Source organism: Rhipicephalus microplus, chromosome 1 (genome assembly GCF_043290135.1).
Source record: "Rhipicephalus microplus isolate Deutch F79 chromosome 1, USDA_Rmic, whole genome shotgun sequence".
Lineage (NCBI taxonomy): Eukaryota > Metazoa > Arthropoda > Arachnida > Ixodida > Ixodidae > Rhipicephalus > Rhipicephalus microplus.
Genome location: NC_134700.1, coordinates 73,709,022 through 73,721,129, shown reverse-complemented (window position 1 = coordinate 73,721,129; position 12,108 = coordinate 73,709,022). Strand labels below are relative to the sequence as shown.

Genomic DNA, 12,108 nt, shown 5'->3' with positions numbered 1-12,108 from the left:
CTTTCTCGTGTCGTGGTGCGGGAGGCGTACATGACGATGGGCCAGGCATCGCGGTGTCGCTTTTGGGGAAGCAACGTTAGATGCCGTAATACTGGAGCAAGGCGACGCGCAAGTAGTTGTTAGGGCGAGGGCTCCACGAGAAGTTTGTGAGGTGGCGTTTCAGGTCCCGTGGAAGATTATAACTTCAGGCTAGATGTACGTAACAGTGGCAGTGGTGGGTCTAAATAGGGCTGCAGGGCTTGAGACATGGCCGCCGACCTTAGGGGCAACGGTGCGGCGCTGATCGCTTGTCCATTGGTCCGTGGTCACTAAATGTTGAGAAATGGGAGACGGCGGTTATGAGGCCATGCCATGCCATGGTCGCAGCTTTTATTTAGGGAAAACGTAGCGAAGCGGTATCGCCTACAGCGTCCAGCCAAGTCAAGAACCCGAACGTTCTCTCCTGCGCGCGGCTCGCACCTCACGTGCCACGTGGCTCACTTCTTTTTCTGTGCGGCCAGGTGGTCAAAACTGGCATGGTGCTACAGATAGGCACCAGACTACCAACTGTTTATTGCCAGTGCGGGCTGAAAAACATGTAAGCTTTCACGCATGCGCAGAGGCGTAGAAGACTTGCCACCGATAATGTCATCACGTGATTAGTGAATGTAATGCAAATATGGAGAAAGAAAGGTGGATGAAAAGATGACTTGTCACCTGCAGGATTCAAACCTGCAACCTTGGAATAACGCGTCTAATTCTCCAGCACTGAGCTATATTAAACTGAATTAAAGCAAAATTTTCTTCCTCTGCCTGTGTCATGGAAAGCCCACGCGTGCTCCAAACACAGAGGTAGCTGCTCCAAAAGTATTTTGCCTGCTCCAACGGCTGCTCCAAAATCCTGGAAGGCATTCCCACCACTGCAGTGCTTACAAGACTCTTACTGTCATACCAAAATTGATTGATAAATCAGGCATAAGTTCGTCAAGGTTTTCATGGAAGGATATTCACAAGGACCTATTCTGTACATAATGCTATTGCTTTGTTTTTTTAGTTTGAAATGAGCACACAAAAAATTTTCTAAATGTTCAGTACATAATGCGATATTAGCACTTTTTACAAAAACACCATGCTAAAAGTCTCTTATGACATAGAAACAAATATGGACAGCTTTATGGCACTGACCAATGTCTCGTTATCTAAGTGCTGAAAACAGAATGGTTATACAGTAAAAGCTCGTTGATTCGAATTCCACGGGAACGCTGAGCGATTTCGAATTAAACAAAATTCGAAATAATGAAAGTGAGCAAAAATGGGTGGATTTCGGGGGTGGGGGCACGAAAAATATTTATTGGCCAAAAAAGTCGGTGATGACCATCTGCTTCTTTTCTCTGAATGCCACAGCTGCGGCTCTCTGTTCTAGCGCGCGGACGCGACGCAGGGAATCCTCCTCACCCTCTTCAAAGCTGAAGAAGAGACGCGCCACATTAAGTGCCTCCATCACCGCAGAAGCTGACGGGCGCACAGGCGCTTCGTCATTTTCGTCTTCCTCACCTTCTGGCTCTTCAGCAACAGGCTGCGCACCGGCTACTTGAGCGATAATGTCCTCATCAGTCAGGGCACCACACACCGATGCACCGGTGTCAACTTCAACACAATCGCAAAACGTACGCCCCGAAGAGTGTCGCGCAATGCCACTGGCATGAGCTCCTCAGCCCCATTCTCAGCCCCATTGACGTCACAACTATCCTGCGCACTTCCAGCTGTAAATCCACTGTGGCGGAAACAGTTTGCGATTGTGGTCGCGGTCACCTGTTCCCATGCGCGCACCAACATGTGCATGGCAGTGAGCAGCGTAATGCCGAAGTCCTTCCTGTCGCCCGCGCACAAAATCATTCTCTCCAGCACGTGACGCCTATAAAAGCACTTGATGTTCCTTATCACACCCTGATCCATTGGCTGTAGGGCCGCAGTTGTATTTGCTGGAAGGAACACTAACTTTGTTGCTCTCAGCTCAACGTCGACTTTGTACGCCGAACAGTTGTCGACGACAAGAAGAACGCGTCTGCTGCCCAGTTCCATTCGCCTGTCGAATTTCAGTAGCCACTTCCTGAATAGGTCACCTGTCATCCAGGATTTCTTGTTTGCGGTGTACTCCGTCGGCAGTGACCGAATGTTTTTGAAGCACCGTGGCTTGGGTGCTTTGCCAATCACATAAAGGGGGACCTTTTCCGTACTGGTCATATTTGCGGCGACCAGAACAGTGACATGCTCTTTGCTGCGCTTGCCGCCGGCACAGCTGTCTCCCTTGTAGGTGATCGTCTTGTCTCGCTGCAACTTGACAAATAACGCTGTCTCGTCAGCGTTAAACACATCCTGTGGTGAGTAGCTCTCCAAGTACTGCTGCAGGGTGTCGCTTCTCCAAGTAGCGCATGTTTCGGCGTACACTTCCTTTGCCTCACTGGATAACGTGCGGAATACGAGATTGTGCCGCTCCCTGAAACGATGAAACCATCCCTCGGAGGCGACAAAGTCTTCAATGTACAAGCGCAGGGCGAAATCGGCTGCCTTGGCCATGATGATAGGGCCGCTCAATGCGATACTCTGGGCTCTCATTTCTTTAACCCAGATAATCAAAGCTGACTCTAGTTCCGGGAACTTCGCTGTCCTTAGCCTTTTTCGACTGGCGCCAAAATCGTCGGCTTCATAGGCGTTTTCAATGGCCGTCCTGTTGCGTATGTAGGTTGACAACGTGCTCGGAGGTATGCCGTGCTTCCTCGCAATTTCGTATTTGCTCGAGTTCCCTTGGTCAACCTCTCGCAAAATCTCCACGTTCTTCTTGACAGTCTTCGCGCAGTAGTTTCTCCGCGGCATCTTGCAACTTCGATGCGGAATAAGACGGCTTGACGGCGTGAACGAACAACGTGCTCGAGGAACAAAGTGACGCTGCCGGGTGCGGCCTAGGACTGCTAGGACTACTGCGCCGACTCCTCAGCGTCCCGCAGGTCCTGCGTATACAAGTGGCGCCAGGCGCTGAGATGGCGGGAGGGCTACGGGAAAACAAAATTGCTCCCTGGATTATGGAGGCCATACTTTGCTCGCCCTTTGCTCGAAGGCCACTTGAAGTTCGAAAAAACCGGTCGTGCCACCTATCGTTCGGCCGTAAAAGCTTCCACTAGTGTTTGACAATGATGACGCTCGGCGGTGCGCACTTCGAATTATCCGTAGAGGCAGCAATTTCTGTTCGAATTAACGAATCGTTTTACACATGGTCTTCTATGCACTGCGGACCGGTTTGTGGCGACCATTTCGAATTATCCAAAATTTTGAATTAATGAGGTGTCAATTAACGAGCTTTCACTGTATGCAGGTTTACCTGTGGTGAAATGTCACAGGGATGAGTCGTAGCATCTGCTAAAAAAATAAAAGCTGTGAAAACGGAACTCAAAAGGGAGCTGGTTTATTTTTTATTGGAGAAATGCATCTTTGTGGCTATGTTGAGCTCCGATGTATCCTCTTTACGATGATGTCAGCAAGGTGGCAGTGTTCCAAGGAAAAACTGCCAGATCAGTATTTTCTAAAACCCAATTTGCTCATAGCCCTTGATGGTAGCACACTAGTAAAATGCTTTTTTCTCATCTTCTTCTGCTTATTTTCTAATATTTCACCATGACCTAAATGTTGGTCTCAGGATTGTAAGAAAGAAATAATTATTTTGACAAATAATTCTTGTTGCCATGTACCCTGTTAAAATTGCAAGCATTTAAGGTCTTTATGTACGTGTAGCTTTAATAAAATGTTCTAACAAACAAACTAGCCCCATCACAGGCAATCTTTATCACCATGAATTTGTTGGAGTCAATGCTGTGTTCACTGGAGTGAACATAGCATAGGCTGATGATGTTGTGTACAAGGATGTATTTTATGAATCTAGCTTGTAAGTTTCTATCCCTACTGTTGCTTAGATAAGCATGCAAACGCTTTATTGTATTTGTTGATTGCCTCATGTAGTACACAGGCTATATGGTGTAAATATGTGTGCTCAATGCTAAGCCTCACCAGCTTTTTTCGTCTGTGCCACAAGGTTGCCCCGAAAGGTCAAGTGGCTGTCCCATGTCTGGACAGAGCATTCCTATGTTGCTAGCTTCAATGTTTAGTACATAGTACAGTAGACTTGTTTAACGGAACATAAAGGGACCAGGAAAGTATGTTCTATTAACTGGAGTTCCGTTTACTCAGAGGTGAACTGAAGTGCAGAAAAACCCTCTGCACCTGACACATCGCACGCCATTCCTTGTGAGCCACGCCAACCTATGAAGTGCAGCCACTGGGCTGAGTCTGCCCACTGAGCAGCCGAGCGGAAGCAATGATACTGGGAAGAGTGTAGGGAAGTTCATTTCAGCGATTCTAACGGGAAACGTGGAGAGACGTGAAGAATGCAGTGGACTTTTAGTTAACACGCATTCTTTGAATAGTTATTGTTCACCTACACACAAGAGAAATATTCCGCCGCTTCTACATTAGAGGTCAAGATCCATTGCCTGTATATACGAGGTAGCCGGTGAATGGTTGTGCAGCGCGTTGTCTCTGGTGGGTGAGGGAGTGTTTCCATAGGCGCCGTTTGCTCTCTCGTCCACAGACGACGGTGCCTATTTCCACAGCAGCAGCAGCACCAGACGATGATGCACGCCGACACGCTGAAACCCTCTGATGCTTCGCCACAAAAAGAAACCCGAAAGCAGTCATATAAAAAGGAGCTGTATCATACAAGCAGCTACACATTTTTGTTTTTCGAGAGTCAACTCTACAGAAGCACTGTATAGTATTTGCGCCACTGTCTCGTACTAAGCCAAGTTAAATCATACAGAAAGTTTTATTGCGTGGCATGAATGAGAAGAAGTATGCAATATGGGAATGCTATATTGTGTGCACAGGTATTGCACTGATGTCGACATCTACCATCGCCACATGTGACCACGGCATTGTAGCCAAAATCAAGCGAGTGGTCATGGAGCGTGACACTTATCCTCGCAAGTGGGGCCTTGGACCAAATGTGAGTGTTAATATAGTGTGTTGAGAGCAGAATAAATGTGGCTTGAGTGTTGTCAGAACTCAGTGGTGTCAACAACATGCTAGTTTCGCACTTAGCTCCTGTCAATCTTATGCTGAAGTAAGTGAGGATCACAAGTACACAAGTGTACATTGTGATAGGGCATCAGAATTTGTAATTGTCAAAATGACTGAGATGTGCTAATTTACTTTGTAGCTTTCTCAGTTTAGAAAAAATTTTCCTCCCCAAAAGGCCCACAAAATATTTAGTATTTTTTAAAATACTCCACCTTATACCAGAAAGATAATTGCATATTTGAAATCAGCTATTACGCGAACAATCGCCCCCTTTCCCATTTTGGGAGATATGGAATATGCACCAGTGACCAAGCAAGTGCCACCCCACTCCCATCTACTCTTGCCATTCTCTCCCCCCACCCCCCATCCACCTCGCCGCATTTTCTCCAACCTGTTTTACGCTACAGAATCTTGCAGTAGTGGTTCTTATGAGCCCAAGTTCTCAATAGTGGGCACGATTTCTTAGTACAGTAGAATCTCTATGATACGAATTTGAAGGGAGCACGCTAAATATTATGTGAGCCAAGAACAAGTTGAAGCTGATCATGAAGATCAACAAGAACTTTATTCAGGTCAACTACTTGCTGAAAAAAAGCTCATGATGTTCTGTGAACTTTCCTGCTTTTGTCTCTCAATAAAGTGCCGCAGAAGCGATAGCGGCGAGACTTATTGAAAATTCACTTGCTTCGCCACTTAAATGACCGGCAAAACGCGCCACTTTAGCGAAAACGGCAGAGCCGCCGCAAGACCATGTCCACACTTGGCGATAATGTTCGCATTCGTTCTGCCTCTTGCATAAAGGCCTTCGCCGCTTGAGATTTCCCTTTTGCCCATTTCCTGAGCATTAGCATTTGTACCGAGTGCTAGTTATGCATGCAAAGCACTCAAAAGAAACAGTTTACACATTTACAAACGATTGGGGAGATACGGCAGAAGAAACGACGTGAGTGGATGCAGCGGCGGCGACAAATTCTGCCAAAAGGGCAAAAACGAGACATGTTAGGGCATGCCGACTTACTTTCGCTGCTCTTTCTTCTTCCGGTGCTCGCAGCGATTGTAAACCAAACCAGGCTCTCAGTGAACGCGTTCCTGTCAAGGCCGTGAACTTTGTTGTGCTGCGCGGGTAGTTCGTGATTGCGCCAACGCAAGCCACTGCCGACGCCTTTGCCGCCAAGTTGAATTTGCGGCTCGTTGTTTACATCACGTAGTTTCAGACAGCGGATTTAGGCAAAGCTGTGAAACGAAAAGGCGATCTGCTATCGTGTGGCAGAAAAATTGTTCTGAAACTGATTTTTTTCGCATCAACCTCGCAGCGTGGTTTTCCGGCCACTTAGGCGGCAAAAGAGAGGGAAATTCGGTGAGTTTTCCCGCATTTGCTCCCTTCGAGGCCAAGTGTAAGCGGGCCTTCCTCTCACAGACAAGCCAAGTTGCGCGGTTCGCCTGCAGCGGTCAATCGCGCATTCGTATCATCCGCGGTGGCTGGGGAAAACATTCGTGTAACATTGAATTAGGGTGTATTTTATTTAATGTAGTGCATCTGGAACAATCTTAAAATTCATAATGTTGCAAAATTCACATCAACTAAAATCGTATGATCGAAATTCTACTGTACTTTCAAAGGGTGGTGCTTTAGGGTTGCATTCTGAGTTGTCACCAGTTGTTGGGACATTTGAAGAATGTTGTTCTTTCTGTGTCATAGCACATAAAATTTCATACGAGGATTATCTCTGATTCCGTAAAAACAGTAACTGTATGCATATTTAATAAAGCATTTCATCAGAAGCACAGGTGTGCATTCTTCTTAAGACTCTTCCACGGCCATCGTGAATATTGGTCCGCGATCAAGCAAGGACACCCCTCCGAATCTTGTCTGATTACCTTTCACTGCAAGAGGGGCACTTGTTTGAGATTTTGCAGTATGCCAAAGTATCGGTTCATCAGAAAATGAGATTGGCAGCCTCTTATAAAAGACACTTTATATGAGGTTCAAGAACTGCTTTCCAGTGTTTGGAGGGGTTCTCTTTTTGGAGGGGTTCAGCTATCTTATTTCATGATAGCGATGTGTGGGCACTCATCTAGCACTGGTAGTGCCGGAGTGAAGTCGTCTGATGACCACTGCAATAATTTCACACTGCCAAGTTATAGGACAGACAACTTTCATTGTACCAGTATGTCTGGTAGCTTGTATGCAATAGGTTTTAGATGCCATTCCTTTTGTAGACTGGAGCGGTGTTTGTTAGGCTGTGTATTGGAGTATGTGATAAAAGTTGATTATCTACTGTGCTTGCAGGCACTGAAGAAGAAGCAGATGATCAAGGATGGCAAACTGGACAAGTATGGTCGACCGAATGAGAATACGCCCAGCGGATACGAGGAGGGAGCACCGTGAGTGTTGCCGTTCTTAGCCTCTTTCTTCAGAAGCGTGGCTGTCGTGGAATGTTATCTGAAAGAAACGAAGCCATGCTTTTTACGTCACTGACAGGCTTGCTGGCATGATTTTTTTGCTGGGGGAATGACAAGTACAAGCACTTTTTTGACTCAACTTACTGAAACCCATGCTCTGAAGTACTGTATTTACGCTAATTTAACGTGCACTTGATTTCGCAGCTTCAAAAGTTTAAACGCACTTGCATTTATTGTCACCAGCTTTTCGGCGATAAAACTGTGACATATCCCTATGTTCAGAATGGAATTCAAAAATATATATATATGTATATGAAAGAGACAAGCAGAATTTGCTTCCAAAAAATGGGAAAGTTAGGTTCTGGCTGCTCATCCTCTTGTGTGACCCTTTTTTTTTTTGCTGACTGTAAGACCCTTTCTGTACATGGAGTCGCTTGAAGAGGCTGTACACCACACCGAGGTCAAACTTAGTCCTGTGCTGTGATAGCAAAGGCAGCACTCGCGTTTCATGAACCAAAAGAGGTCCTTGCTCGTTTTGCTCTTTCCTTCGTTATGCTCTGTTCGGCAGCTTACCTCTCCTGCTGGCCGAGTGTGCCTCCTTATCGTGCGAGGAGGAAGAGTGACTTGTTGGGCGAGTTGGTTCATTCTTACTGAGCTTATGGCACAAAAAAAAAAAACGAAAGGACAAGCGCGAGGAGGAATAGCGGTGAGCACGTGCATACCTGTGAGTAGACGAACAGGTAGCTTTTGGGGATGACACGAGCAGACAGGAGTGTTGATGATCACAAGCAACACTGAAGAGGATTGCAGAAAGACCCAGAGACTGCAGAAAGAATTGTTTCTTGGAAATAGTGGTACGTTCACAGCTTGTAGTGCTGCCACATTCAGCATTGCTAATTGTGATGGCATTCTGAACTCAATGTTTGCTTTCACTTCAAATGTTTAAAAAGTTACTAGAGGTAATTAAAGCCCTCTAGGAAAGTCTGCATAGATGTCTTTGAGGCCTAGATATTTTATCAATTACTCTGCAAAAGGGCTTCTTTATGTCATGTGCTTTCATAATAAATGTGGCGCATTACAACTTTTGCTTCTCGGGAACAGTTTCTTCTTATTTTTCATTTTTTTTCCTGCAGTAGCACCAGCTGCATTACTTTGTCATAAAAGAAGAGTGGGTGTCAGGCACTTCGTCACTTGAATTTTTACTACATTTAAGTCGAGGAAAACGAAACAAGCGTTTGAATCTTTGTTGAGTTTGTCTAGGGGTACTGCGTTCACTGTAGACCGCTTACAACTCAAGTCGCTGGAGCCGCAAATATTTGCGCTCCAAGCGGTGCCACATGACCACAACACTCTTTCATAGAACACAAGTACAAAACATGTTCAACAAGCAGCTGGGCATGTCTGAGAATTGATACATGAGGCTGGGGTATTTGCCCCCTTTCAGTTTCCAAACATTGAAATATCTAGTCTGAAGGTCCGTGTTACTGACAAAATGTATAGGGGAGAGGGGTAAATAACAAAAAATATAATATGATGAAAAGTCACGAGCTAGCTTTTCAGATCTCCTACATTATGCAGGTGGTGAACCGCAAACCTGAAAAACAGTGTCGAACAGAATTTTTTTAAATGTGACAAATATATGTCATTAGGCATTTGGAACTCTTTTGCATATATAGTCAAACCCTGGAATACAAACAATCATTTTCCAGGGAGTAGTTCTTGTCCCTTACATGAGGAGTCTCTTGTAAGCAGGGTACCATGTTATCATTTTCCGATCAATTTTTATTTTTAAACAGCCACACAGTGTCTCTTATGCCCAATTTTTTATTACAGTTAAACCTGCTTATAACGAACCTCCATATAACAGATTCCTTGATATAATGTAGTTTTTCTATTCATTGTCGTTACTCCATAGAAGCACATGTATTTGCGACCTGTATGTAACAAAGTAACAACGGGAGACAACATTGTTATTACGAATTTTCACCGTGGACAATGCAGGAATTTCGCTCCGGATTTCGTTATTTAGCATCTTCCGCGGTTGCCCTGCCGTCGTCGAAGCGCAAAGCGGTGGCGGGAGTTCATTGCCCTGGTAGCTTTTGGGTGTGCTCGAGGCGTCAGGCAGGCGGGCCTGTGCCCCACGAACCGGCGTTGCCGCTGTTCTCGCCGTGTTTTCCCTACCCCCCCCAAACAAAAGGAAAGAAAACTACTTTTGCACTGGCAGTGCCACGCTTTTAATCAGCGTCACATAAGTGGGGCCGCGCTGGATATGGGGGGGCGCTTTACCAAACGGTTTTCCACGCTATCCGTGTCGTTTTTGATTCCGTGCACGCATGCATGGTTTCACTGCGCGTGCATGGTGTGGCTCCATGTGTTATTCAGGTATGTTTTGTTTTTCTTCTTTTTGAACACAAATACCCATGTTATCACTACATAGGGGATGTCAGATTAAGCGCTGATGGAAACTCTACTAGACGGCGGTGGCAACGACAAATCTTTGGAGGTCACGCGTTTTAGTTTGTTCTATGAGTTCGATGGACCGTAGCCTCTGCGATTAGCTGTGGCAGCAATACGACGGCGCGTTGAATTCAATGCAATGAGTGTGATAGCAACAAATTTTAATGCTATAAAACGTAAGGCTGGCAGCCAACTCTATTGGATCCGACAGCACTGAACCCCTACAAAACGCCAGTGAAAACAAATACTGCCGCTCCAAAAAGAAGTGCTGTTTTCGTACAGTCTTTGCATCGAAAGCGCATTGATGCTTGCCGAGGCAGCAGCATGCGCGCCAGCGATCACGGCTGCGCCCTTGAATTCAAAGTTCACCCTGAAATCTAGGCTGGTCAATTTGAGTCTATTGACTTGACCGTGAGCAGGGCATTCATTAACAATAAAAATAACCTTCCTGTTCTGCGAGGCTGTCAAGACTGTCGTGGCCACTTCCGCCGTTCATGGATTTTGCTCGTTTTGGTTTCATCTAAACAAAAAAATCTAAACAAACGAAATGTTTCGATTACCCGAAACTTTTTATTATTAAATATATAGAAGACCAACCAAATGTGCCTAGATAGTTTCGTTTATGCGGCTTTTCTGTTTAATCGAGTTTCATTTCATCGGAGTCCACTGTAGCGAAATTTTCTTTTAAGGAATTTTTCTGGGAATTTGCCAATTTTGTTATATCCTAGTTTAACTGTATATCATTGCCCCCTATAAAGTGGTTCAAATTTCAAAGGGTTATTGGCAGATGTGTAAGCTGCATGCCCAGGGATGCAACAGCTGCACTAATTGTGCCAATTTGACACAATTCCCAGTTGTTGTGCCGAGCTGTGCCAAAGCCGTGAAATTGGCTGAAATTGTGCCACACTGCGTCAAAATGCACAGCCAGCCTAAAAATTTTCTCTGGTGCGCTAATTTCGGCGAGAAATGCAAGCCACGTCAGCCACCTGCAGTTTGTGCCATCAGTAAAAGTGTACAGACCCTAACTATAGTGCCTAGAATATACTTCGCGTTTCGCGAGCGTAGCTGGCGAAACGCGAAGTAAAAATATTCTAGGCATCTGCTAGGCTCGTGTGACGCGATCGGCCAGATAAAATAACAATGCTCCGCGCCCATCCGTTCGCTGACCGCAGCGGATCCCTATCAGTGGGACGACGGAACTTCAAGACAAAAATGCGTTGCTGTAGCCACCAACGCATCATGTGAATCGTGAATTTTCTAGCCTGAAAACGCAGCTGTGGCTTGTTAGGAACTAAAGCTGAAAGTGTATGGCACGCTTTTCCTTGCGTGAACAAGCTCGGCATGCTGCGAACCCCAACGTTGCCAGCGACCTCGTTGATTGCCTTAGCAGTGGCACATAAAACATATCTTTTGTTTTCAAGTTGCGTCGTCTTGGCCATGGTTTTGACGATAGATGTCCAGTACCATCGCTGCGCCAATGAGCGTGCGTCATTGTTAATTTACCTGGTCTAGCGCGTCTTGCAAGCGAACCGAAGCAGCACCTAACGGCTACACCTGTGTCCTGCGGAAAAGCGTATTGAGATTTGGAAGGGGCTGTTATCCTAGTCACCGAGACACTGCATATTTTGTTCAGTTACTCATGCATTTTGTATGCCCCATAGTTCTGAGTACCAGTATATTGACAACATCTAAATCAGTTATCGGCATGTATATGGAGCAGTGTATGACATTTCTGCTTTCAATAAAAAAAAAAAACTTAATTGTTTGCCACTTTTTTTTTCCGCCACTCCTATTTCTCAGTTTTACAAATCTTCCGAATTCCACGGTTCCGAGCTCGACAGATACATATTTAAATTCGCAGTCTGTCAAATAATTTGACAGGCACATTAAATGCTTATATAGACTTTATCATTATTTGCTCGGTGGGGTGGTTTAAAATACTACTTTCATTGAAATAGCAGTGTTCATGTCCATACTGCAAAATTTAGGTGGTGTCGAGTGGCTTATACATACTTTTTGCAAATGAAAGCCCTTTTTATAGTATTGCTTTGAATTTGGTGTTCCATGATAGAAAATGCATGCTTTTCCTGCGTAACCTACTCTAAATTTGGATTTTAGTGCTCCAAGAGTAACATTTTGCTG

At 45.3% G+C, this 12,108-nt stretch overlaps 1 protein-coding gene across 1 annotated transcript in view; it reads left to right on the top strand.

Moving 5' to 3' along the window:
• The window catches only part of Nop60B (dyskerin pseudouridine synthase 1 Nop60B), a 68,264-nt gene that overhangs the window by 34,520 nt on the left and 21,636 nt on the right, over positions 1-12,108 (top strand). The window contains exons 10-11 of the mRNA XM_037429936.2: positions 4,914-5,032; positions 7,397-7,491. Of these exons, the coding sequence (XP_037285833.2) occupies positions 4,914-5,032; positions 7,397-7,491 (214 nt within the window). The remainder of the gene's footprint in view (positions 1-4,913; positions 5,033-7,396; positions 7,492-12,108) is intronic.